The sequence below is a fragment of the Henckelia pumila genome, chromosome 3, assembly GCF_033568475.1.
Source record: "Henckelia pumila isolate YLH828 chromosome 3, ASM3356847v2, whole genome shotgun sequence".
Taxonomy (NCBI): domain Eukaryota; kingdom Viridiplantae; phylum Streptophyta; class Magnoliopsida; order Lamiales; family Gesneriaceae; genus Henckelia; species Henckelia pumila.
Genome location: NC_133122.1, coordinates 148,295,695 through 148,323,558, shown reverse-complemented (window position 1 = coordinate 148,323,558; position 27,864 = coordinate 148,295,695). Strand labels below are relative to the sequence as shown.

General features: G+C 33.9%; 3 protein-coding genes across 5 annotated transcripts; 2 read left to right on the top strand and 1 right to left on the bottom strand.

Moving 5' to 3' along the window:
• Positions 1-340: 340 nt before the first annotated feature.
• LOC140889709 (uncharacterized mitochondrial protein AtMg00310-like) lies at positions 341-844 on the top strand. Its single transcript, XM_073297432.1, has one exon. It carries the CDS (start codon positions 341-343, stop codon positions 842-844), a length of 504 nt encoding a protein of 167 aa, XP_073153533.1.
• Positions 845-2,474: 1,630 nt separating this feature from the next.
• On the top strand, positions 2,475-9,438 carry LOC140887393 (uncharacterized). 3 transcript variants are annotated; one of them, XM_073294620.1, is made up of 15 exons: positions 2,475-2,604; positions 2,824-2,928; positions 3,030-3,098; positions 3,463-3,552; positions 3,678-3,761; positions 4,460-4,624; positions 5,219-5,406; positions 5,721-5,793; positions 6,264-6,317; positions 7,061-7,318; positions 7,925-8,131; positions 8,264-8,367; positions 8,549-8,693; positions 8,756-8,890; positions 8,989-9,438. In XM_073294620.1, exons 1-15 carry the CDS (start codon positions 2,503-2,505, stop codon positions 9,163-9,165), a joined length of 1,956 nt encoding a protein of 651 aa, XP_073150721.1. In that variant the 5' UTR covers positions 2,475-2,502; the 3' UTR covers positions 9,166-9,438. The 3 variants fall into 3 exon arrangements, with proteins under 3 accessions (XP_073150721.1, XP_073150723.1, XP_073150722.1); XM_073294622.1 differs by having other exon boundaries at positions 2,587-2,604; positions 3,034-3,098; positions 3,532-3,552; positions 5,718-5,793; XM_073294621.1 differs by having other exon boundaries at positions 2,588-2,604; positions 3,034-3,098; positions 5,718-5,793.
• A 73-nt stretch (positions 9,439-9,511) lies between these two features.
• LOC140887395 (dehydration-responsive element-binding protein 2F) lies at positions 9,512-11,238 on the bottom strand. Its single transcript, XM_073294623.1, has one exon. The coding sequence runs from the start codon at positions 10,709-10,711 to the stop codon at positions 9,878-9,880; it is 834 nt and encodes a 277-aa protein (XP_073150724.1). The 5' UTR covers positions 10,712-11,238; the 3' UTR covers positions 9,512-9,877.
• Between the last annotated feature and the right edge of the window lie 16,626 nt (positions 11,239-27,864).

Sequence of the window (27,864 nt, the reverse complement as noted above, 5' to 3'; positions counted from 1 at the left end):
TCTCTCCAGTATTTGAAGAGATCAAGTAGTTCATGAAAGCTCTAAATTGATTTTCATACATGTTGGATAGTTTACAAAAATAGGAAGAACCTATTTTAGCAAGAATGTGACAGAAACTGATAGGTGCACATTAGCCAATGTCATTGGAGTCTATGAGCCACTGGATACTGGAAGATACTTAGGCCTACCATCATTGATAGGAAGAAGAAAACAAGCCATCTTCACCTACCTCAAGGATAGGATGTGGAAGAAGATTCGAGCTTGGAGAGGAAAACCATTATCTTAGGCAGGGAGATCGGTGCTTATCAAATCAGCAGCACAAGCAATTCCTTCTTACTGTATGAGCAATTTTCTAGTCCCAATTTCGTTAGCTGATGAATTACAAAGAATGTTGAATTCATTTTGGTGGGGATTGAAGAGGGAAGAAGGGAGGGGTATGAACTGGATGAAGTGGAATAAGATGTGTACTGCGAAGGATGATGAGGGCCTAGGATTCAGAGAATTTTTGAATTTCAATTTAGCAATGCTTGAGAAACAAGGTTGGAGATTAATCTCTGACCCTGATGCTTTTGTGTCTAAAGTTTTCAAAGCCAAATACTATTCGAAAGAAGATTTCTTAAATGCCAAACTTAGACATAATCCAAGTTTTGTTTGGAGAAGCATCTGGAGTTCATGGGTGTTGCTAGAAAAAGGAATTCGATGGAAAATTGGAGATGGAAAACATATTAGAGTCTGGGAAGAGTCGTGGCTAAGAGACTCAAAAAATAAGAAACTGGAATCATCGCCTATTGTAGAACTATCAAACATAAGAGTGAATGAGCTTATGGTGCCAGGCCAAAAGTAATGGGATATTTAATTAGTGCAAGAACTTTTCAATGAAAGAGATGTAGCACAAATTATGAGCATACCTTTGGGAGTTTCCAATAAAGAAGATAGAATCATATGGCATCATTCGGACTGTGGATGTTACACAATCAAAACAGGTTATTATCTGGCATGCTCTCTGGAGATGACTGAAGAAGTACAAGCCAAAAGAAACGGAATTTGTCTTGGGAGCTTAAAATTTCACCGAAGGTAAAAAAATTTATTTGGAGACTCGCGAGAAATTGCATACCAGTTAAGGAACAACTGCAAAAAAGGATACCAGTCCCTTTGGTATGTGATATATGTAATGAAGGAATAGAAAATAGATGACATATCTTTATATCTTGCCCATTTGCACAAAATGTTGGAGACATGCAAAGTTACAAGATAAAATGGAAGCTGGTGCAAATACAACATAATCATTCGTGCAAATCTTATTCCAACTATTGGCAGACCTAAAAGGCTATGAAAGAGCAAAATTTTGCATGATGTTGTGGAGTATTTGGAGACAAAGAAATGATAAATTGTGGAATAATAGCAGCATCAATGCAAGACAGACATATCAAATGTCACTGGAGTATTTTGTGATTGGGTAGGGGCCAAACAACTGAAACATGAGATCAACAATAATCCAAATCCGGAGACCACATGCAAATTATGACATAAACCAGATAAAACTTTCCTTAAGTGCAACGTGCGGCTTTCTTCAAGGAGGAACAAAAGATTGGGATCAGATGCCTAGTGAGAGATGAGGAAGGAAATGTACTCATATGCAGAACTAGTGTTACGCATGGAGTGGTAGATGTGAAAGAAGGAGAAGCAATGGGACTGCTTTGAAGCAATATTATGGGTTCAAAGCTTGGGATGGAAGAAAATGTGCTTTGAATTAGATGCCAAGGGAGAAGTGGATGCAGTACAATCATCGCATTATGGCGTTTCTAAATTTAGTTCGATAGTTCAACAATGCAGGGATATTATCAATAGTGAGCGGCATTTCTCTATTGTTTTTACCAGGAGACAAGCGAGCAAGTGTGCTCATGCGTTAGCAAAAACATCTCGTTTATACGCTAGTCTCATGATTTGGAGCGAGCCTCCCTCTTTTATTTCCTATTATTTGAATTACCTTTCTAAATGACCTTAATCGTTGTTATTAATGTTAGTTGTCGTTTGTTCAAAAAAAAAAAAACAAGACCCGTTATAATTAAATAATAAACAAATACAAGAGTCGTTACCAAATTTAATTAAAAAAAAACAATAAAAAAATTAAACAATACATCAGTAGACAGCGGGTCCGAGACCCGTTGTCTACTGCTGCTGACACGCATGTTATACACACGCGCGTCTCAATGGTGCACTCCCCCATCTGCAACTCCAAATAAATTAAAAAAAAAATGTAAAACCGATCCCAAGAATTTGGGACAGGTTTTTTAAAAAAATTAAAAACTCCAGCCCTGCAATGGGGTGTGGTTTTTAGTGGGAGATTCTCTTATGTGGAATGAAATCGTACCTCCTTCAAACACGAGAAAGGTTCGCAGGAAACGCGCTTTCAAGTCTGGACATATAAATACTGCTGCTTGTCTTGTTTTCACATCCCCAAAAAACTCAGAGAATTACGTAGAAAGAGTGAAGTGTGAAGCAATGGAGGACAGAAGAAAGAACTCGAGAAACAAATCTCCGGCCGGCAAAATTACGCTTGAACAGTTCGTATCTACCATGGCGCCTCTCATCGACATGGAAAAAGTACGCGTTCTAATTCTAGTTCTAATTTCTGTGTATTTGTTTGCTTGTTTGCATAATCTGATTACGTGTTTCCAGTGCCTCTTCATATGCATTTTGATCGAATAACTAGGATTTTAATATTTTATTTAGATCTTTTTCATCATTTCGAATGGTTTGGTTTGTATTGTCTTTTTCATTTGCAAGCTTCAGCCTTTTTATGGGTATGTTTGATTGTCTTAGGAAGCTGAGATATCTGTTTCAATGAACTCGGGGGCAATGAGGAGTTTGGACATTGCTCAAAAGAGAGGGTCCACTCTTCTGAATTTGAAGTGTGTAGATGTTCAGGTTACTATCTTAAAATTATATTTTATGCTTGTTTGCTGTGATATTAGTTGTATTTTGGATGAAATGCCCTTTGGCTGCTTTTAAGTGCTGCATTTGTGTAGACAGGGTTAATGGGAAAATCACTTCTGGAGTTTCACTCTAATAAGGGAGATGTTCTACCTCCTCACAAGGTATTAAGTAGATATAATGCAGTTACCTACAAAGCATGGTACTCTTTGGAGCATGCACCTATGCTCAGTAAAAAATGAAAAAAAAGCACTTATCATTCTGTACTTTGTTGATTACCTTTTATTGCTTCGGTTTGAGGTTCCCTGGTGCTTTGAACTAGTTCTGATGTGCCTTATGACATGATTGTTATTGTAGGCAAATTTGCAATATATTAGTTTTTTAAGTAGTATAATGGTTTCTTATCTTTTCCTTTTTACCTCTTTTGTTTTCTACAAATATTGCAAGTTTTCCATGTATGAATTATGGACATTTTCTCCAATGTGGCTGTTCTATTTTCTTTCCCCAACAATTCTTAATGCTCCCCAGTTTGGAAATCATGATGTTGTGGTTTTGAAACCAAACAAGGCTGATTTGGGCTCCCCTCCACTTGGGCAGGGTGTTGTTTACCGAATAAAGGTACTTCTGTTTTCTCCAAAGCAAGGCATTTTGCTTCAAAATTTTGGAAATTAAACATCACTCTACACATCTTGCGTATTTGTTTTCAAGTGTAAAATAATAAATTACATTTTCATATGGAGCAGGATTCATCTATCACAGTTGCTTTTGATGACATCCCGGAAGAGGGTTTAAATATTCCCTTGCGTCTTGAAAAGGTGGCAAATGAGGTATGTCACCCATTTCATCGGTAATGATTTGGTTACACAATGAATTTTAGGATGCATTACCACAAAGATTTTTAATTGAAATTCCCACCTTTTTACCTACAAAGTCATTGAGTATTGACTGATGTAAAGTTGGCAAGATGAGAATGAGCCAGATTATACACAGATAACTCCCCCTTTTCAGTACTAGTTTACAGTATCAAACCTCTGCGAAATCTCATGAAATATGAAATATCTGCTACCTCAAAAATTTTATGGATTTTGAGCAAGACTTGATCTACTCCCTTCGTTAAATTACTCAGCTGCACTCGATCAAAGTTAATCATAAACTGCGAATGACCTTGTTACTTTTAACTTGCAGTTTAATCTAGAGTGTTTCAAGATTAAACAATTTCCTTTATGAAGGAAAATTATAGGCCGAACGTCTACTGAAATAGGTTAAAACTGTTGTAGCCTACAACTTCTATAAGAATTTGAAAATGTCTTTCTTCTTTTAAGATTAAAGGAATGTATGCTTTTAGATATTTAATGTTTCCTAATGAGCTTACAAGTTTTTTGAGTTTAGTTGGATTAAGTTTTTATCTGTATAATATATGTAATATTCCTATTTTATACATATAATATATTCTCGTTTCCTATAATTTTTTTTTTTATCGGACTTGAGCTTAATTATTTTTTAGAATTCTGTAATTCATTTGTAGGTGACATATCGACGGATGAAGGACACATTGATTCAACTAAGTAAAGGTGTGCAGAAGGGTCCTGCTGCTGATCTGGTTCCTGTCTTATTTGGTGAGAGACCGCCAACCGTATCCAAGAAGGATATAAACTTCACTCCTGTGAATTCTAATCTTGATTCCTCTCAGGTCTTCTCCCAAAAATACCCTACATGATATATTTTATAGCCTTCAGCTTGTATCATGATTGATCTAAAGCGTGCTACCTATTTCTTGCATACAATGTATAGCTTCTGTCATCCAATATGTATGTAATCATGTCAGATATGTTACAATTGCAGGAGAATAATCTGGCTATGCTTGGTTCTAAAATTGATATGATTGTTTGATCTTGAGATGTTTTTATGAACTTCCATTTCCTTCACTGTTTTCTACCTTCTCAAGCTACATAAAATTCACGTTTCAAATCTTTTGTTATTCTTTTTTTCTTTTCTATCTTTTGCAGCAATTATAACACAATCATTACACAATATCGATCAATCGCATCAAAATTCAGATGGTATTATCCAAACACTATCTCAAAAAAGCAAAAAATCTCTGAAGAACTCAGAGAAGTAGACACAAGGAAAAACCAATAACAATTTTGAACCTTTTTAATATTTACGTATAAGAATATCTATAATCATGTATATAGCGTAACTATTTTCTCGTTAATGTATTTACTTGCTGAACTATAATTACTATCTAAATCAGATGACCTTCTTTCCTTTTCATTTCTTTAAGAAAGATGCTATCTCAAAGGCTCTGTCTTCCAAGGACCTCTTTTTGTTGCATGGACCCCCAGGAACTGGGAAAACTACAACTGTAATCGAGATTATCTTACAAGAAGTAAAGCGGGGTTCCAAGATTCTTGCTTGTGCTGCTTCCAATATTGCAGTTGATAACATTGTGGAGAGACTTGTACCTCATAGGTATAGAACACATTTAAGTTACTTTTTTAACATCAAGTTTTATTCAATTCAAATAATCTATGTCAAAATAACCATATATGATTTTTCAGTTTTGCAATAATCATGATTTTTCCATCGCACTTTTGACTTTTCTCTTTTGCCTAGCTTCCATTTGGGGTGTTGCAAATTACATTCACATCCCATGGATTTGTTCAAACTCATGAAACCTTCCCCTTTTGAAAATTATAAATGCATCCACCTCGCTCAAGTTTACAAATTTTATGCCACATAATTTACAACTTGTCAAAATCACCTTTTGTTTTGGGCTGTAGCAGAGTAAAGTTGGTAAGGGTAGGGCATCCAGCACGCTTGCTTCCTCAAGTATTGGAAAGTGCTTTAGATGCACAGGTGATGCTCTCTACTGCTACATGGCCAAATAAGAATGTTGGAATGTCATTTCTTAGATGTGCGAAGTCTGCTTCTGATAGTAATCTTGCCCAATATACTGATGCCTTATTGAATTGTACCATTTGTACTTGTTCTTCGTGTTTCTTTTGCTCCTTTACTCCATGTATCTGCCTTCTTTCCTTTCATCTTCTGACACGTTTCGAAAAGTTTAGCTGATCTTTTATATTATTTTACCCTAATCATTACTCTCTTCCTCATTTTCCTTAGTTGTCCACACTTCATTGCATCTTGTCCTCAATGCCTCACGTCACATGGTATCTACTTTTCAAGATACATTTTTGCTTGTTTTACAACTAAGTTCTCCGGTTTGGCATTTATTTGTGCTACATGAGTGGACATCGTTGATTATTGCTTTTTGTGATACAGTTTGGTTCAACTGATAGTATTACTGTTTTCTTGATGCTCTATAGGTGCTGCGTGGGGATAATAGTGCCCTAGCTAATGACATCCGCAAGGAAATGAAGGTATGTAATAAAAATTATAATATTACCTTCTTGTTTTAAAACATCCACAGGGAAATGAAGGTATGTCATAAATCTTGTTCTGAAACATAACCTTTACTTTACCCCCTATTTTCCTTACCGAAATATGGTATTGTATAAGTTGTTTGCCTCATACTTTATGCCTTCAGTAGACAAAACCTGTTGGGAACTATTTTTGATCATATAGACATTTTCGACGTTTACTGGTCTGGCATGAGATGGTTCTGGTGGGAACTATGATGATAGAGATGAATATTGATCCACTGAAAGTCAGAGACCCAAAATCTTCCCTCCAGTTGTGATTTCCATGTGCCCATTTGACCTGTCTGATAGGGCGAGTATAGTTATTGTTTGAACTGTTGGGTGGATTTTGTTTCCCATAATCGGGATCGTGAAACTTTGATCTTCGCCGTTTCCATCTTCAAGGTTATCTTTCCCATTTACATGAAAGAATTCCGGTTTCCCATTTGAACGGTCTGATGGGCCTAGTAAAGTATTGTTTGAATTTTGTTACCCATAATTACTGTCATGATCTTCAAGTTTCCATCTTTGTGGTTATATTGCCCATTACGTGCAAGAACTCTATTTCACAAGTTTGGTTGTATATGTCTGAATCTTGAGTATCATTAGGCACAGTTTGATTATTTATTTATTTATTTATTATTATTATTATTATTATTATTATTATTATTATTATTATTATTATCTTATACTGAATTTCTCAGCTTTTGAATGGGAGACTGTTAAAAGCCAAAGATAAAAACACAAAGCGAGATATTAGAAAGGAACTTAAGAGTCTTTCCAAAGAAGAACGCAAAAGGCAGCAGCTGGCAGTGACAGATGTGATCAAGAATGCTGATGTAGTATTAACAACTTTAACTGGTGCACTGTCTAAAACATTGGAAGGCTTTTCATTTGATTTGATTATTATTGATGAAGCTGCTCAGGCGCTAGAAATAGCTTGCTGGATTGCTCTTTTGAAGGTAATTCTAGAATCATTGGTGCTAAACTTCACCAGATAGCAGATGTAATTCTCTCTGGCAGTCGGTAGATATCCAGATATTTATTCAGTTCAATCATTGTGTATCTTGTTGAAACATGAAACAGATTATTTGAAAGCGAAAATTAAATGAAACCATAGTTCATATATGTTCCATGCATGAAAAAATTATTTCTGGTTGTGGGGTGGGCTGATATGGGTGTTTCTGAAGAAGTATCTGTTTGCAGTCCCTCACAATTTTCTTTTGACGATAACTTAAAGGGATACAGTGATCACTCTACTCTGTCAAGGACTACTTTTGAAATGACTTAATATAAAATTATTTTTGCAAAAACCCTGATAACAGCATGTGAACTTGTCGTCAATGGCATGTGGAGCTTAGCCATCATGGATATGTGAGAGAATGTTTAAGCTGCCATGAAAATGTCAGTTAGAACATTTTCAGGAGGCAAATCACGGTTTCCTCATTCTTACATGATTATCAACATTTGTGTGGGGTGCTACTACGAGTCTGCGAACTTTATTAAAAGTGCCATCTGTCATCCAAATACGGTTTTATTCTGATGCAGTACTAGTATGTGTATCTTAGGGTCCAAGGTGTATTCTAGCAGGTGACCACCTTCAGCTTCCTCCAACTATTCAGAGTGTTGAAGCTGAGAAGAAAGGTCTGGGCCGAACCCTTTTTGAACGGCTTGCAGACTTGTATGGAGATGATATCATGTCTATGCTCACTGTTCAGTACCGAATGCATGAGCTTATCATGAATTGGTCATCTGAGGAGCTATATAGCAGCAAGGTGCTCAAATCTATGTACATCTCGATTTTCTTTCATCCGGCAACCCCAGTTTAAAGCCAATATGTGACATAAGATGCTATTAAGCTCTGCGCATGTTCTGTTTGCTGTTCTTTTAATTCTTCTCAATAACAGGTTAAAGCCCATCCAAGCGTTGCAGCTCATACTTTATATGAGCTCGCAGATGTAAAGAAGTCTTCTTCAACTGAACCAACACTTCTTCTAATAGACATAGCTGGGTATGGTATCTATACGTCATGTGTCCTGCAATTAAGTGTGTACATGGCTAGTGGCCCAACTTGTCCTACTGGTTTTTAAGAGTAGATCACGACTCTCTCTTATGCAAGCTTCTTTTTTTTTATTTTTGGAGCCCCTTAACAAACCTGGTTGCCTTGTTTTAACATAAGGATTCATTCACAGTTGTGATATGGAAGAGAAGAAAGATGAAGAAGATAGCACCTTGAATGAGGGTGAAGCAGCAGTGGCTATAGCACATGCTAGAAGACTCGTGGAGAGTGGAGTCCAAGCTGCAGATGTTGGAATTATCACCCCGTATGCGGCACAGGTATAGAATAGTTTTATCCGTATGAAAGCAGGTTTACCAGTCTATTGAAACTGCTGCTTCAGGTTGTGTTACTGAAAATGTTAAGAGGCAATGAAAACAAGCTAAAAGATATGGAAGTGTCTACCGTAGATGGTTTCCAAGGGCGTGAGAAAGAAGCAATAATAATTTCAATGGTCCGATCAAATTCAAAGAAGGAGGTATTGCTAATTGATATCAGCAAATGATACCTTCCTGTGTAAATTGTGGAACTCTTTTTGATAGCAACATTCTGATGAGAGACCTGATTTGTGGTCAGGTTGGCTTCTTAAGCGACCGCAGGAGAATGAATGTTGCTGTGACACGAGCAAGGAGACAATGTTGCATTATATGCGACACTGAGACTGTTGTCGGTGATAAATTTTTGAAACGCTTAGTTGAATACTTTGAGGAACATGGAGAATACTTAAGTGCATCAGAGTATGGAAATGCTTAAATAAGATATACATGCTAGAGGCTTTCTACGGAAATGAAGAATCATCCTTTGGCAGCTTACAGTGTGGAGAATATATAATTTGAATCACCTCATACTTTTCGATTCAGTTGTGGAATATTTCTTGATTGAAGATAACATTCTATTTTATCTGAAAAGCAAATAACTTTAGCATTGTATTTTCTTGTTTTAACTTTCGATGGGAAATTTTTTCTTGTTATTTGCACATGATAATTACTCTGTGTTTTTATTTGTTCGAAGAGATTGATTTAGTGACCATTTTTTTTTTGAATATGGTGACCATTTATTTTAATTGTCCCATTTTCCTCAGTTTCTGCACCTGGGATCATCAATTGCATTCGTTAGTGATTTATCCTTTAATTTTTTTTTCGCCTGTGTGTGTTTTTTTTGTTTTTTTATTTTTATTTAAATATCTTTTCCCTTCTAATTCAACTTAAATAAAAAATCATATTTTTCTTGAATTCTTATGCCTGAACGAAATGAATGCAAAGACATTACAATGTTCACTGATATGACCAACATGTCAACAGTCTCGTTGTCTTCTATTCCTATTGGAACCTGGCCATGTCTTATTCATTTGTGGTCTAATCAAAAACGAAAATCGCGGCGAATATAGATGGCCTGTACTAGTATGAGGTACATGTCTATGGTATTGACTTTGTGATCTGAACTTACGATTCTCTTTTCTAACACTTTAGAAATTCCAGATAGATGGAGGGAAAAACAGCTCTTCACTACTATCGTGTGCATGGAAGGTACTGGACTCTTCTCCTAGATGAATATCTGCCCCAGCTATTTCACCAAATGTGTCCCAGCTAAATGTTTTATCTACAACTGTAGTGAATCCATCATTTTTTTCGAGTGACGATTCTAGCTCGGCAAAACTACTGGACTCTTTACTTTGGCATGACTGATCATCTCTTTTGAATACTCCCATTTGTTCAAGAAACTCGTTGAGATCAATTTGTGGCTTCTCTTCAAATTCGCTTAGTTTCTTATCATTGTCTTTTTCAGCAACTTCACGATTCTCGGCTGGGGTCTGATTCATCACATGCTGCTTGCCATTTTTAGGGTCACTTAATGATGAACTTGCCTTGCCAAGAATCCCCGTTTTCTTGAGTTCTTGGAGCCGTTGATGAATGACATGCACGCTAGGCTGTGCATTCAAATTCAGCAGCCCGGTACTAGGAAACACGGAGCTGTAGTTGCTCGAAGGCATCCATTTGAACTTCTGTGATTTGTTCAATGGATTGAAATTCGATCTCAAATGAGGCAAATTAAGGTATGCCTCTGGCCCGTATAGTCTTCTTGCAGCTTCATCATAGGCCATAGCAGCCTCTTCTGCTGTCGGAAAAGAGCCGAGCCAGAGTCTTGTTCTCTTTTTGGGTTCTCTGATCTCCGCCACCCACTTCCCCCATGTCCTTTGCCGAACACCGCGATACTCGCAGGTGGCATTCTGTGGTCCGCCTTTGCCCCTTGCTGGCCCTTTCTTCCATGGTTTGAGTGGAGATTTTCGACAGTTTTCCATTGTAAAAAGGTTTTAAAAAAATCTCTGTTTTGTGAGGAGAGTTGAGTCGGGAAAGTGGAGATTTAGGTACTGATTGAAGATTGGAGTGGGGATGGCGCGGGATATGTATAGTGCTCGCCTATTTTGGTTTAAATGTGTTCACGTTTAGATATATATTTGAAGCCCCCTTGTGACCGTTGTGTTACTACACCTATCAATTTCACACTCTAGTGGGAGTAAATATTTTTTAAATCTGAATTTCAATTACTTCTTTATTTCAGATCAAGAAAATTTATATCCACGTTAGATCATCGCCTACAAGAACTAATTGTGTTGAAAATAATTATATCTCATTACAATGCAGTCGAACTCCGCAGGCACGGTGTGTTCGTCGTGTCGTGTTCATGTCGAATTCGAGCCGGGATGGAAATATCCTGTCCCATTTGTTTCTTGCGAGTGCAATCGTGTTACAAGAATGGCATGGGGTAAAGCATAATGTAGGAAATAGGAATGCAGGCCATGCAATGCAAGCACGTGAGAAATATGAATGCACAGTAAGAGAAGAATCCAAAGCTCTCAATTCTCTTTTTTCTTCATTGTGGGTGCAAATAATTACGTTCAAATGACAATCTAATGTATCTTACTTTATTATATCTTTTTTCATATTGTTGTTGAAATTTGAATCAAATTTTTTTTATTTTGTAAGAGGGTATTAATGCGGCTCGTTGGCTCCTCGGATCCTCCACAAGTTGCACACATTGGAATGAGTCAAATGTGAGTTTGTGTGTGTGTGTGTTATGTACAAATGCACCTCACAAAAATTTTTATAGTTCACGAGTCACTTTGTCTGTGTAATTCACATGTTTTTACCCATCCATTTCACGGCCTCCATTCATGTTCGTTTTTTTCCCCCTATCACCTTTATCTTATGCACATGTATGTTGACCCTTCCCACAGTACGTTATTTGACTAGTATAGTCTTGTGTATAATTTATAAAACTTATATTTTTTTTTTCCAAAAACATTGTATCCCATCACATGTGATGCAACTAATTGATGATTATAATATGATATTTTTAATTTCGGAGAATATATATATGAGCTTGTGTTCTAGTATAAGCTCTCAAGAAAAAAAGAAAAAAGAAAAAGGAAAGGATGGTGTGAATTAGATGGTGGGAGTAAACTTATTTTATAAGTGATTGAATAGTGATGTATTGGGAGAAATATTCTTGTAATATTTAATTTTGAATGCATCTAAGTAGAGATTAATTCTATATTAAATATAGCAAACATATTTATCTATACTAGAAAAATGTACGTGTGTTGCACGTAACAACAATTTTATTTGATTGAGACCGAAGTTATCAAATTTTGAATGTTTAGTTTTATTAAAATCAAGTGTTATATTTTTTACGGACAAGTGCAAACTTCAATCATCATGATTCAATATCTAATTAGCTAATGAAGTGGTCATATGACCTATTTAACTTTCTTTTTTGTTATATTTTGTCGGTTTCTGATCGACGGTTTTTTGTAGTATATTATATGTTTATGCATTGAGTTTGATTTATTTTTTAGCTAACAATTTTAAAAAATAACATATGTTATATAAACGTACAAAATATATATTTGTTACAAATTGTAGGATCAAAAGATTTGTGTTTTATTAAAAGTTATAGTTAGTGATAATTATGTAACACAAATCTTTTAGATCGTATCGCAGTTCAAACAAACATATGTTTCAATTGTTCAACCCAAGGAGACAATTATTGCACGCAAACAATCACCTTATCAATAATTGTACTTTCAATCAATATGAATCGAAACTACGAACATGACTATGATATTAGTTGTATGACCGAACACGTCTTGATGGTAACAATACGACTCAAATATTTTAAACAATACAAAATATCAAGAGTCATGTTTAATTTCGATTAATGCTCTCAAAGACTATTACTGCACCCCAGCATAAACATTAGTGAACCAAAAAGCCATTTTTTTTTATTTAAAAGTTTTATTTAGAGATGAATTTTGATCTTCTATTGATAAAGTAAACACAAATTACGTATTATTTTTTCTATGATAAACCATGTTAATCATAAGACAATTCAAGTGTTACTGTAATTTATTTTAGATAAATGATTTTTTGATTCATTAACTTGTCCAAATTGGAGCTTTAGTCCATTGAGTTGTCAAATTTGATTTTGGTGCACTAACATTTAATTTTCGATTATTGTTAGTTCAATTTCTAACGTGGTTTTTGATAATTCAATAATGTTTGATCTCAATTTTTTACTCGATTATGTTTTTATTCTTAATTTTCTTCTGTAATAATCCAATTGAGTTGTTTTAAATTTGATATACATATAAAACACATGTTGTTGTACATGCCATAAAAAGCAATTATTGCTAGGATTTAAGTAACTTAGATATAAAAATAACTTTTCTGACTTAAAATCGATTTGAATTTAGTGTGATTTTCTATTTTTTATCACACAACTTTTTACGATTTCATAAGAATTAACATTAATTGATTTTATTAGCCAATTATTATACTATAATACAAATATCAACATAAAATTTATTTATAATCACACTCTTGATGTTTCACTTATTTAAACTATATTTATTTTTTATTTGTTTCAATTATATAGTTTAGTTCTCATATTAAATATCATGTGTCCTACTCTTTTAACAATTTATCCCTATTAAATTCATATTATTAACTACTTGTATAATTATTATTTTGTATTAAAATTTCATTAAATAAGGGCAAATGAGAAATTTTTTTACAAAATTTAATTTTTCAAACATTTTCTTAATATATATGTAAAAATACGCACAAACTTAAACACGTGGGATGAAATGAGTATATTATTTTTACCTTGAACAAGAAAATATTAATGTTGTTGATTACATTATTAGTCCTTCAAATTTTCAAAAATATTGACAAAAATATTAATTATTAAATTAAAAATGATAATAAGTAAAGTGTCACTTTTATTTCATATTAAATATCATATGTCATATTCTTTTACCAATTTATCTCTATTAAATTCATATTATTAACGAATTTTATAATTATTTTATTTTATTAAAATTTCATTAAATAAGGGTAAAATAAGAAATTTCTTTATAAAATTTATTTTTTTAAACACTTTCTTAATATATATGTGAAAATACACACAAGTCTAAATAAGTGGGAAGAAATGAGTATATTTTTTACCTTGAACAAAAAAATATTGATGTTGTTGATTATATTTGTAGTCCCTAAAATTTTCATAAATATTACAAAAAATATTAATTATTAAATAAAAAATGATAATAACTAAAGCGTCACTTTTATAGACATATATAGATATTGACAAATAAATTAAGACATTTTTCAATTAATATAATAATTTTTTTAGTTTAGAAAATGAATTAAATTTAACAATTAATCTATTTTGAATAATAAATCAATGGGCACAAAATTAAGATAAATTTCAATTAATAACTTTTTTAATTAATTTAAGACATGAATTAAATATTAACAATCAATATACCTTGAATAAATAAAAATAAATGGACAAAAATTAATTACTCTTGACTAATCTAAAAAATGAAATGAAATGAAAAACCTAAAAACATTGGAAATGACAAAGTATTTAATTAATAGTACGTAAGATAAAAGAAGGACAAATTAAAAAATTCACAATTGAAACTCATATATTTATAAGAGTAATAGATAATAGATAATAGATTATCAATATTATTATTCAATGTCAAATTTATCCCGATTTTATTTAAAATTCATTATTCAAGAGAAAAGTATATCCATTATCTATTATTATTTATTTTATTCTATATAAATATGTAGGGTCATTTGTAAATATACATAGCTATCGTTCTCTCATTATTACATAATCAATGTATTTTACTACTCCAATTATTTATTTATGCATGCGACTCTTTAATGTACTAATTTATTATTTAAAAAAATTTATATCATACACTCTTTCGAATAAAAAAATAAAATATTATTAATATTTTTTTAATCTTTTTTTACCAAGATTTATAATTTATTTTGCACTCTTTCGAATAAAAAAATAAAATACTATTAATATTTTTAAATCTTTTTATCATGTTTTCTAATTAATTTTACTCAATTTTATAATTCACACATAAACAAGTATGTCAAATACAAATAATAATCTTCTTACAAGATAGTATATGGTAATATGGATACTTGTTTGTTTGGTTTTTTATTACACTTTATCTTTAAATTCATGAATTATTTTAAAAATAAAACTATGACTTATGTGCTTGATAATTTTAAATTAAAGATATAACTTTTGTGCTTAAATAAATTTTTTTCCAACCAATGTTTTTTTATGGTTTACATTTATAAATTACGTACTTCAATAAACATTGTAAAATATTATTTTTTATATGTAATTTAATTTTTTTAAAGTTTCTAATTTTTTAATTTGTATTCCATTTGTTTGAGTTTATAAATTACTTGAATAAAAAAAATGATAAATATTATTTTATGTCTTTTTTTAGTTTCTAAATTTTTTAATTTGTTATCCTTTTATTTGTAGCGTTAACTACAACTAATTTTTTTTTAAAAAAATGTTTCTGCAACCAAAATTTTTTTTGTTGCATTCATAAGTTACTTGAATAAAAATGATAAAAGTCAAAAGATCATTGCGGTATGTTTTTTTTAGATTTTATAATTATGTAATCTTTTTATTCTACCCGTGACAATTAGCCACAAATTATATGTTTAAATAAAATTAAGTGTCTTTTTTTAGATCTAATTTTCTAATTTTTTAATTCTATTTGTAGTAATTAACCAGAAATTATATGTTTAAATTATATATTTAAATAAAAATATCAGCTATATCATGTGGTTTGTGTTACTGTAGCAGTTTACTCCCAATATGCTAAACTAATTTTAGTTGCGGTTAGTCAATTGAAATTTTTTCTTCTCGTGTGTCGATGCTAATTGGAAAACAAGTGTATTGTGCAGAATAATGTCAACTAACAGATTGAACTTTTAATCAATGGACTTGGTGTGTGGGTGATTGTGATTGACTGGAAATGTAATAATACGAGAATTTGTTCATGGATGTTCGGAGATTTCAAATACTCCTAAGTCACCCCCTTCTTCCATCTCGAAAGGATTCACTCTTGAAGACTTTGACTATTACAATCAACTTTGCAACAACCCACTCCAAGACTAAGACTTACACACAATTGCCTATCTCAAAACTCCTACATGCAAGAACTCAGCTCACAACTGATTCTTGTTACAATGAGGTTTGTAACACCTCAACTAAAAACTTACAGATTCAACACTGGTTATGACTCAACACTTAGCACTAAATGATCTTCACTGATATGATAAACTCGTGTAAGTGCTTGTGTTTTTTGACTTGTGATAAAAAGCTTTGAAGTGCTTCTTTCTCGTTCCTCTCAATTGAGTGTGTAAACTGAAGGAGTTCAGTTTACCTCTGATAGCTTAAATGTGTATGCGGGAATTATTAACAAGTCGGATGAGATTTCTGATACCCTTGATTAGTATTTATACTTGGCGGACAACGACTCTTTTGAATTCAAATTAATACCGTTGACTTGTCTTTTCCGTAGGCATTCCCTGACATCATAGTACACTGATATGTTCTACAAATGCGGCATATTGGTCTTGTACGGAAAAGTCTATCCAAATGAGTTATATTGATTCAGTCTTGCTTGCTCAGTCTCTTGGTCAGTTGAGTCGGGCATTAGTTTAGCTTCGTAAACTGAATGCATTTTACTTCAAGTTTTCAGTTGAGCTTTGATGCATTTTGGCCTAATAGAATTCATTCAGTTTAGCTCCTTAAACTGAATGCAGTTTGCTTATGTGACGATAGCTTGTTTACTCGACTGCTTGATACTACTTGATAGCTTGATGGTCTTCAGTTTAGCTCTTAGTCAAAGTCAACTCAGTTGATGTCTTATAATTTAGTTCCGCGACTTGATCATTTTTCTTCTTTGGTTTTGCTTTTCTTGATGTTAGTTGAGCAAGTTCAGTTTGACGATTTTGACTGGTCAGTTTCGTAAATATCAAAACAATGTAAAGTTTCAACAGTTTGGTTTCCGATATCTAATCTGATAGGCACATACGTTATACAAATCTACTTAAAAAATATCACCTTTTCCTACTGAAACTAGGGGTGCAAACGAACCGAATCGAGCCGAATAATGGTAAAATTTTAAGGCTCGAATTCGGCTCGATAAGAGTATATTCGAGTTCGAGTTCGAGTTCGATTCGAAGTTCGATAATTTCAAATATTTTGGCTCGAGTTCGGCTCGAAATGAAGTTCGAGTTCGAGTTCGGTTCGAAATATTCAAACCTATTCGTGAACTATTCGGATATTATGGTTCGAAAAGCTCGAAATGTATATATATTATTATATAATTATATTATATTAATTAAATATTAAGACTCGCGAACTATTCGCGAACTATCGAACAGAGTAATTTTGGCTCGAGCTCGGCTCGAAAATTTTTTTTCGAACATGTTCGAATTCGGCTCGAGTTCGATAAGCTCGAATACGAATCAAATATTTATCGAGCGGGCTCGTAAAGCTCACGAACAGGTTTGGTTCGTTTGCACCCCTAACTGAAACTCCTAGCAAGCAACATAATATGATAATCAATAAAATTTTTGGGAAATACTATTTCCTCAGATAACAACTTCTCCACATTTTACAAAAAGATACTATAATTGTTTATGAGAAACAGTAGCACAACTGCACAAGAAATCTTCTGAATTTGATCAAACGTTCTTTGCATGCTGGATCCTAAAACTTGAGATAAACTATAAATGCTTGAGTATTTTGAAGATGATTTATTCCAAAAATGATGATGACAATAAATGATTCTGTACGATCCAATGAATGAATTGTACTAAGAAAATAAATTGTGACCGATGAATATTTGTTAATGACTACTAGTCTACTGAATTTATTCTTAATCTTTTGTAACCGATGAATATTTGTTAATGACTACTAGTCTTCTTTTAAAGATAAACTTGAAGGCAGCAAATCATCAAAACTAGATTGTCTAACAGAAGATTTACAATATAAATCATTACATTTTTAGTGAATTGTTCGATATTAAGATGCATAATAAATCTTATATTATAATATATAAAATTTCATCCTTATAAGTGAAATAATTCAAAACATATATAAAATATACAAAGTTTCAGTACGAATATAATCGAGTATTTTTATTTAAAATTGTGTTTTATTCTGCACAAATTTCTTGTCAAACTCAGCGATTATATATTCGACATATATTAAATCAACAAGCTAAAGAATATGTCGGTTAACGAATGGGTAACCAAATATTTCTGAATGTCCTGATCAATTTTTATCTATAGTTTTTTCATTTGATATTTTCAATTATAAGATACTATTATTATAACTAAAGGCAAGAAATTTTTTTCCCCAAAAATGCTTGCGAGGATTCAATCACTAACTCATATGATCAACATACTAGATTGAAATTCCAATAAATTAAAAAAAATTATTTTACTCCATATTTAATTTTTTTTGGACAAACAAAATTTGCTTCTCAAGATATTCATCACAATTCTATATTAGTATGTTAATATTTAAATCTGAATTATGATGAATATTTTACTTTCTAAATGTACTTAAATAATTATTCAATATATTTATTTGACGCTTAAATATTAATATTTTAAAATATATTAATTTTTAGATGCATATTTTATGTGCGCAACACCTCTAATCATCATGATTATAAAAATTCAATAAAAAAACCATTTAAACATGAATTAGGTAGGACATAAAAAATTACACGATAAAACAAAAGCCACAAAATAAAAATTAGATAATTTTCTATTAAATATAAATTACTAATATCGACTTCTAAAGATTGGAGTTGGCAAAGTAGAGGCCACTATTTATTAAAAAAGATAAAAGTTATTATTTAAATGAGCTACATTGCTTGATTGGCCCACCGTAAAGTTATTGGAGTAAAAATGAAGGACAAAACGAGTTAATAAAAATATTATAATGAGCTTATAAGCTGAGTGAAACTCATATATATAAGTAGCTCACTTGGTATAAGTGGTGAACCCACCTTATGTTTTATCATTGCATAAAGTGAAAGTTCATACAGTATAGTATTCTTCATTTTCTTATTTTGTTTTTGCTTTCAAATTTAATTCCACCATTTATAGGTTTTTAAATATATCTTAAACTTTTTTTCTACGCACCTAATCTTATATATGATCAATGTAACGAAATAATGATTATATTTTAATATGCTACATTCGAAAATGTGTTATCTTATATATGATCAATGTAACCAAATAATGATTATATTTTAACATGCTACATTCGAAAATGTGTTTACTCGGATAAAAGTTTTAGAATATGATAATAAAATAAAAATAAAAATAAAAATAAAAATAATTTATTTATCAATGTGAATATGTGATCATTGTTCTGAATCAGAAACTGGTGCGCTTCGAATTTTTCATTGAATCTTTTAAATAATTCCCTGAATATTTTTAGTTAGATAAAGATGTTAGATCTTTTAAAATTAAATAATGTAATTTAATGACGAGTAGAAATACGTTGTAAAATGAATAACTACTCTTTTGTAAAATTTTAGTAAATGCTTCAGAATTGGATAAAATATTGTCTCATTTTTAATTGAACATATGGTATGTAAATTTAAAAGTGTATCAATTTTCATTTTTTAGTGTATTGATTTTATGTTGCACGATAACTGTTAGATCAACGAAAAATGTGTTAATTTATTGATTGCTCAAAAAATGTAATAATTGAAGAAAATTATAAAATATTTGCATTTTTTGACAGAATGTGAATAAAGAAAATACGATAAAAATTGTAGGACGAGTGTTTGTCGCTTTACCAATAACTATATATATAGTTGGTGGTCATGATGCAACTCAAAATTTTTAAACCGCACAGCAGCCTAAGCGCCATTGTTCGATCGCTTTACCAAGCAAGGGACAATTATTGCACCCCAACAATCCCTCCCAATAATTGCACTCCTTGCAATCAATGAGAATGGAACCCATGAACTTGACTCTGATACCAATTGTTGGACCGGGCGTGCCTATTGCAGGACCGAGCACTTTTCCGTTTTATCAAAAACTGTAGCTGGTGGTAATGGTGCAACTCAAATCTTTTAAACCACACAACAGTCCAAGCTCCATGGTTCGATTGCTTTACCAAGCAGAAACAATTATTGCAAAAAAAAAAACAAATACGAGAAAAAATTGAGTAGTCCAATTTTTTTTTAAAAAAAACATATTTTTATCCAAATTAGTTACATATAAGTAATTAACATGAATTATCAGAATTTACAATACATTGTCATTATCTTTTGTTGAGTTAATTAATTTTGAAATACATATCTTGTGAGACGGGTCAATCATGCTCAATTTTACAAATAAAAATAATACTTTTGACATAAAAAAATAAGAGTAACACTCCTGTGAGTCGATCTCATCCGTGAGACGGGTCAACCCTACCCATATTTATAATAATAAGTAATACTTTTGACATAAAATATAATATTTTTTAATGGATAACCTATATAAGATACTCGTTTCAAAAAATGACCTTTGAGACCGTTTCATAGGAGTTTTTGTCAAAAAATAATAATTTTTCATCTTTGACCCAAATAAAAATCCGTCTTACAAAATTGACTCGTGAGACCGTCTAACAAAAATTTTGATGTTAATTTTGTTTCGAATTTTGATTACTTCAACGGAAGTTTTTCACGTGCAAAATTTCTAGTTATCATAAATTTTTATTTTTATTAAAACTTAAATCATATAAAAATAATCTATATAATTTTTTATTTAACTAATCTTGAATTTTTTTATAAAACGTGCAAAATTTCTAGTTATCATAAATTTATGAGTATAATATTTTTATTAAAACTTAAATCATATAATAATAATCTATACAATTTTTTATTTAACTAATCTTGAATTTTTTTTTTATAAATTTTGTTAATATGAACGCACCACATACCAGTAACAAATATATTAGTCCATATTTAACTTTAACCTCGAACCTCTTCAAAGTTTCTTGCTTTTGATTCTTGAGTAACAACTCTTGTGAGACTGTCTCACGTAAAACGGGTCGACCTAAACCAATAGATTACCCGGTCCAAATATAAATCTGACCCATATTCTAATCTCGCCCAATTTGTCGCCTCACTCATTCCCTAAATCCATCGCGTTTTCTGAAATCAACAGGAAACCATGCTTCTTACTCGATCAAATCCCCTTCATCTGATTCAGTCCAAGAAGTGAGATTCAACAATGGCGGAGGATCGCGATCCTAACGAAATCTTGATCGAAGGCGACACCGAGCAACAAACAATTGACGAATCGACTCCTTGAGATGTTCTCAATCGATTGATCTCAACGATCTTCTTTCTCTATCTGAATTCAGAATATGCTTCTGCTCCGCTACTGCAGAGGATTAAAGTAGTTAATATTCCTCTGCTTCGTGATGCTTCAAGGAACTGGCCGTGTTCTTCTCTGGACTTGCCGCGGTGGAACCTCCCGCTCGCTTCTCGTAGTTTCAGTGAGTGTATTTTATCTGCTTCTAATCTTTGGATTTGATTCATTTGCATAATTTTGACTATATTTCTTCCATTCTCATGACACCAATAGTGTGTATTTGATCATGATCAGAGGTATTTTTACTGATAACCATGAATTATATTGTCTTATATATGAATTTAGTCATACGAATCATGCGGAATATCGATTTTGTTTTCTTTTACTTTGGTAGATTATGATAGGTTGGCTGAACATTGAAGAACTAAGAAATTATACCCCTTTGACATGAGGAGGTTCATCCGTTGTCTTGTAAATCCCAGCACTGCTGACAAATAAGAATTGTTGTGCGCCACAACTCTTTGCCCAATCTGCTACAGGCCTATGAATAGATAATGATATTAGAAGATATGTGCACTTTGCATGGACAAAGATTTTGGTCTCAAGTTTTCTTGATTGCTTGCTTGAAGAAACCATCATAATAAGACACGAACCTCATAGCTTCCAAATCCTTGCCTGTTGTGGGGATCTCGGGTGCTAATCAAATTTTATAGGGCGATTAATAACTAAAACTAGTTAATCTGTAATACCGCAAAAAGATAAACAATTTTTTTTTTTTAAAAAAAAATCTGACGCACGGGCGCGCCTAAGGCTCGGGCCAAGGTACTCAAAGTGCCTTGGTTAGGCGCGGCCATGCCTCCTGGCTGAGCGGGCGCGCCTAAGCCTCGGGTACCACTCCTAAACAACTGAAAAATGAAGGTTTTGCCCCTGTTTTGAATCTCAAACACCATCTAACATTACAAACATGAATCATGCTTCAAAATCTAAACAAAATCATGCATAACCATGAGCTAATCAAGCAACAAAATATAGAACTTGATATACAACCCACAAGATCTTACATCCTCTTGTTCTTGACCAACATACATATCTATATGTTCAAAAGTTCCAAGTACTAGACAAACTCAAGTTCAAGATACAAAGGTTGACATCAACTCTACTTCTTATACCCGAAATCACCACATGCTAATCTCTCTTTCGAGCTATTCTTGTCGCTTCTGAACAGCTCCTGCCCCACCTATTGCCATGTACACATACAAAACAAAGCAATAGCCGGATACCTCCGGTGAGAATAAAATCCCAGTATAAACAACATAAAGCGCGAGATAATAAACGTGAATGCAATGCATATGTCAAAAGAAGCTATCAATCTGATATCAATAGGATATTGGTTCTTGGGATCCCGAAGAAATAAAATCTTCAACGAACACTAACTCACCCAATCGAGGTGAAGTCAAATACTTTATTTCCTCTGACTTTGGTGCAACTATAGTGAGTCTTCTGACTCGGGAAGTAAGTCTACATTCCGTGCCACTCAACTACAGCCCTCCAAACGTCATATGCACTCTAGGCTTTTCAACCCTCTGTGCTTTTCACGCTAGAGTTCAAGATGAATGCAACATGTTATGTATGCATTAAATGCTATAAAACACCTTGAACACTTACTCAATTAAACAAGCAAAGCAATAAAATCATCTAATCACATAAAGCACATAATCAAACAAGTATGTGATTAACAAGGGAATACTCGAGAATCATAGCTGTCTCGAGTGTTCTATCCCATCTGGATTAGCTGTCATTTATACCTTTCAATGTCGAGTTTGACAATGCTTCAAATCTGAAAACATAACATGATGAACATATATTAAAATCTACTCAAGTCATGGCTACTTGCTCAATGCAACAACTTCAAACCTTCTTCAAATCCTTCTCGGTTCGAATCGGAGATCTCGAGTTTGGCAACTTCGATATAAAGCTGAGAAATGACATATAGAGTGACTAACAAGATCAGATGCAACTCAAACCATGCTTCTTTCACTCAACAATCTCAAAGTTTTGACATTTTGCGAATCGACGGCGTAACGGTTAAACACCGGCAATCCAAACGATATTTACATCAATCTACCAAGCCATACCAACCATAATCTCTATCATATCAGCTCAAAAACATAAAAAATCAGTAACTTTCAGATATGGTAGTGTTCGAATTCTGCTTTTAAATTCATATAAAATCCGAATGACAGTCTTTTTCCGAACCGTCTGCGAATACATAATCGGTACTAGCTCAGTCACATATATAATAAAAAATAAGAACAACCCATCTTCAACATAAAAATCAAATATGAGAAGCTCAATAAAATTTGTACCAAAACGTAGCTCTCGGAACGCTGATCGCAGATATATATTTATCTCTAATTTCTGACGACCGGATCACGCAAAATCGAAGCTTTTAAGAGACAAAACATGGAGTCTTGGAATGTTGAAATCGAGTTCTGCCTTTCTTCTCTTTTCTTTTGATGGTTTCCACGTTCAAAGGAGATAATTCAAGTAAAGAATTAGATAAATATAAGCATATTTGCAGTTTAGTCCCTGAACTTTTGACTATTTGCAATTCAGTCCCCGAAAAAGCAATTTAATTCAATTTCAATCCTTATTCATTTAAGAATATTAGAATTTAATTCTAAACTCTAAATATTCCTAAATTAAATATTCTCGAATTAAAATTAAATAATCCCGAGCCTTACATTTCTCTCCCACTAAGGCATGAGTTCGTCCTCAAAATCATAAGCAAGCTGTATATGCAATCTATATACACATAAGAGAATGAAATAACCAAAAACAGAATAAGAACTCACATCAATGGAACAACTCTGGAAATCTCTGTCTCATATCTGACTCAGTCTCCCAAGTCGCTTCTTCAGTGCCATGTCGACTCCACTAAACTTTGACCAGCTGAATTGTCTTGTTTCTGAGTTGTTTATCTTTACGATCAAGAATCTGAATAGGCTGCTCAAAATAACTGAGAGTCTCGTCAAGTTCAGCTTCATCAGGCTGAAGAATATGGGAAGAATCAGACTGATACTTCCGTAGCATAGAGACATGGAATACGTCATGAATACTAGACAAAGATGGAGGAAGAGCAAGTCGATAAGCAAGATCGCCTATCTTCTCGATAATCTCATAAGGACCGATAAAACGTGGAGATAATTTTCCTCTCTTGCCAAATCGAACTGTACCTCTAAATGGAGAAATCTTCAAGAAAACTCTGTCTCCCCGATCAAAAGATAGGGGTCATCGTCTGATATTTGCATATTTTACTTGTCTGTCCTGAGCTGTTTTCATTCTTTTCTGTATAAGCTTCACCTTTTCAGCCATTTCTCGGATCATATCCGGCCCAACATCTGGTACGTCTGAGATATCATCCCAATATAATGGTGATCTGCATTTCTTTCCGTACAATGCTTCAAAAGGAGCCATCTCAATGCTGGTCTGATAGCTGTTATTATAAGAAAATTCTGCAAGTGGTAATGAATCTTGCCAACTAGTACCAAAATCTAGTACTACAGCTCTCAACATATCCTCAAGTGTCTGGATAGTCCGCTCCGACTGTCCATCTGTTTGAGGATGATATGCTGTACTCAGATGCAATTGAGTACCAAGAGCTTGTTGCAAGCTATGCCAAAAGTGTGATGTAAATCTAGGGTCTCGATCTGAAATGATAGATTTAGGCACACCATGTAACCTTACCACTTCTCTAACGTAGATTTCTGCCATCTGATCATGTCTATACGTCATTTTGTACGGAATAAAGCATGCTGATTTCGTCAACCTGTCAATAATCACCCAAATGGCATCGTACCCTCTGGATGAACGTGGTAGCTGTGTGACAAAATATATGGAAATGTGATCTCATTTCCATTCTGGAACTGATAAACTCTGCAATAGACCACCTGGTTTCTTTCGTTCAGCTTTCACCTGTTGGCAATTCAAACATCTAGATACAAATTCAGTCACATCTGACTTCATATGTTTCCACCAATACTGCATTTTTAGATCATTATACATTTTTCTGCCACCAGGATGAATACTGAATCGACTGCTGTGAGCCTCTTTCAAGATATGCTGTTTCAAGTCTGAAACATCAGGAGCAACTAATCTGTTATTCACATATAATACATCATCAGCACTGACCTGATATTCAGATTGATGTCCAGATCTGACCATATCAATCGAATTCTGAATAGTCTGATCCACTTTCCGTGCTTCTTTGATTCTCATCAACAATTCTGGCTCAGCTTTTATAGCACAAACACGAATAGACTGTATATCTGTTTCAAATACTAATCCCGAAATACAACAATCTTCCACCATTTGAGATACACCTATCGTAGATAAGGATAATGAACATACCTTTCTACTCAATGCATCTACAGCTGCACTGTCAATACTCTCAGGTATGATGCCTACCCGCCTGATAAACTCCAGGGAGATAAACGAATGCGTAGCCCCTGAATCTAGCAACGCAAACGTGGAGTTGCCTCCAACTAGAATTCTTCCTGCACGCAGAAAATTCCCAACAATTTCATACCACTACTAAATTTTCCCCAACGAGTCACTACTAATTCTTAATTCTAATCACAAGTAAAACATGCTTCCTATTCTAACATGCAGTTAAATAACCCAAATTAACAACAATTCCAAAATAAAGACGAAATTTTAACCAAAGGAAAATTATTAAAATGTTAGGGGTAAAATATACCGATGATCAAGGAGGTGTCTGGATCTACCTCCTCGGCCTGCATCACAAACACTCTACCAGCGGTGTTTTTCTTCCTCGGGCAGTTAGCTATCTGATGCCCTGGCTCCCTACAGTGGTAGCAAACTCCTGCTCCCAATAGACAAGGTCCCGAATGCATCTTCTGACACTTCGGGCAAGTAGGATAACCTATGGCATTAGGGGCCCCACCCCTCTGCTGCTGTGGCCTCTGCTGCTGCGGCCTTTGCTGCGGATTCGGGCCCTTAGCCGGCCCTGTAAACTGCTTCTTCGCAGGAGGCTGCGAAGATGGTCGCTGATACCCAGCCTGAAACTGCCTCTTCCCCTGCTGCTCCCTCTGGATCTCTCTCCGACCCTCCTCGGAACGCAAGGCTCTACTGACTGCAGACTCATAAGTAAGGACGTCTGCCATGCGAACATCATGCTTGATATCCGCCCTCAAACCCTCCACAAACTGCCTCAACTTCTCTGGTGGACTATCTGAAATCAGAGGCACAAAGCGACAGCCCCTCTCGAACTGGCTCACATACTCGACCACTGTCTTGTCCCCCTGACGGAGACTCATAAACTCCCGGATCATGCGACTGCGCACATCCTCAGTGAAGTACTTGGCGTAGAAGATACGCCTAAACTCTGTCCATGTCAGTGTAGGAAGGTGAACTCCCCTGGCAGCACCCTCCCACCAAAGCGCTGCGTCACCCCTCAGCATGTACGTCGCACAGTTCACCCTGTCGGTGTCTGTGATCCCCATATAAACAAAGATGGACTCCAGAGAGCGAATCCATCCCTCAGCCACCAAAGGATCGGTGGTACCAACAAACTCCTTGGGTCCCTTCTTCTGGAACCTCTCAGCAACGTCCTCCTCATGGGACAACCTAGGGCGAGTAGCCTGCTGCTCTAACAGAGCAGTAATCCCTGCCATCATATTCGCATTGGCCTGCTCCAATGCTGCTAGAGGGTTCTGCGGAGGTGGAGGTGGAGGTGGAGGTGTAGGTGGAGATCCCCCACGTCTGTTCATCGGTCTGGGAGGCATTCTGCACCACCACATATTTTTTTACGTAAATCGTCATGCATAACTAAGTTGTTTAAAAGTAATACTAACTTAAATCCAAAGAATTAAATCATGCTATAAACACTTAAAACTTACAGACCGGTAGCGTGGATTTCTGAGCTCGCATAGCAGTAATGACCCCTCCAAGGACCGTGCTCTGATACCAACTGAAACGACCCTAACTCTATAATTAATAAATAAATATGCGGAATTTTTTTTTTTTATATATACTTACTAAAACTAATATGCACATATATGCTCATACATACATGCACAGAATAAAAAGATTTAAAATAAATAAATAAATAACTTAAATAAAATTTGCATTCTTTAAATAAAATAAATATCTGAGTCAAACATTCAATTAAAAATACTGCATAAGAAAAATGATGTAAAATTTGCATGCACTGAAAATATTCAAATAAAATATTCAAAACCACAACCACTGAAAATATAATTAAAAAGTGTAACATGCTGACATAATTAAAACATGCAATGTGACTCAGACATCTATCACGGTCACGGGGTCACTGCATGTCCGCTCATATGTCCTCGCCGCCGGTAGGAGCTACATCCTCCTCTACGAACTCACCTGCACCATACCAGTGTAGTGAGCCTAGAGGCCCAACATGCTAACATAACAAGGGTTTAAAATAATTTAAATCACTTTGATACTAATACATAACATATACATGAATGAGCATGCTTAAAAATATCATGGCATAAACATAACTTAAATTAACTTAAATAACATAATACATAAACATTGTTGAGCAGTTAAATTTCTAACATCGCATGGTTGTATCCGTAGTTTAACCTTAAATCATACATTAAATACTGATCAGCGTGGAAACCAACGTACGTGGCGGTGACGAATCACCTCTTAAATTGGC

Bases quoted from the DNA above. Each gene is read 5' to 3' on its own strand.
- LOC140889709 (XM_073297432.1), top strand. From the start codon at position 341: ATGAGCAATTTTCTAGTCCCAATTTCGTTAGCTGATGAATTACAAAGA.
- LOC140887395 (XM_073294623.1), bottom strand. From the start codon at position 10,711: ATGGAAAACTGTCGAAAATCTCCACTCAAACCATGGAAGAAAGGGCCA.
- LOC140887393 (XM_073294620.1), top strand. From the start codon at position 2,503: ATGGAGGACAGAAGAAAGAACTCGAGAAACAAATCTCCGGCCGGCAAA. The intron at 3,762-4,459 runs GTATGTCACCCA...ATTCATTTGTAG, and splicing joins TTGAAAAGGTGGCAAATGAG to GTGACATATCGACGGATGAA. The intron at 7,319-7,924 runs GTAATTCTAGAA...TGTGTATCTTAG, and splicing joins GCTGGATTGCTCTTTTGAAG to GGTCCAAGGTGTATTCTAGC.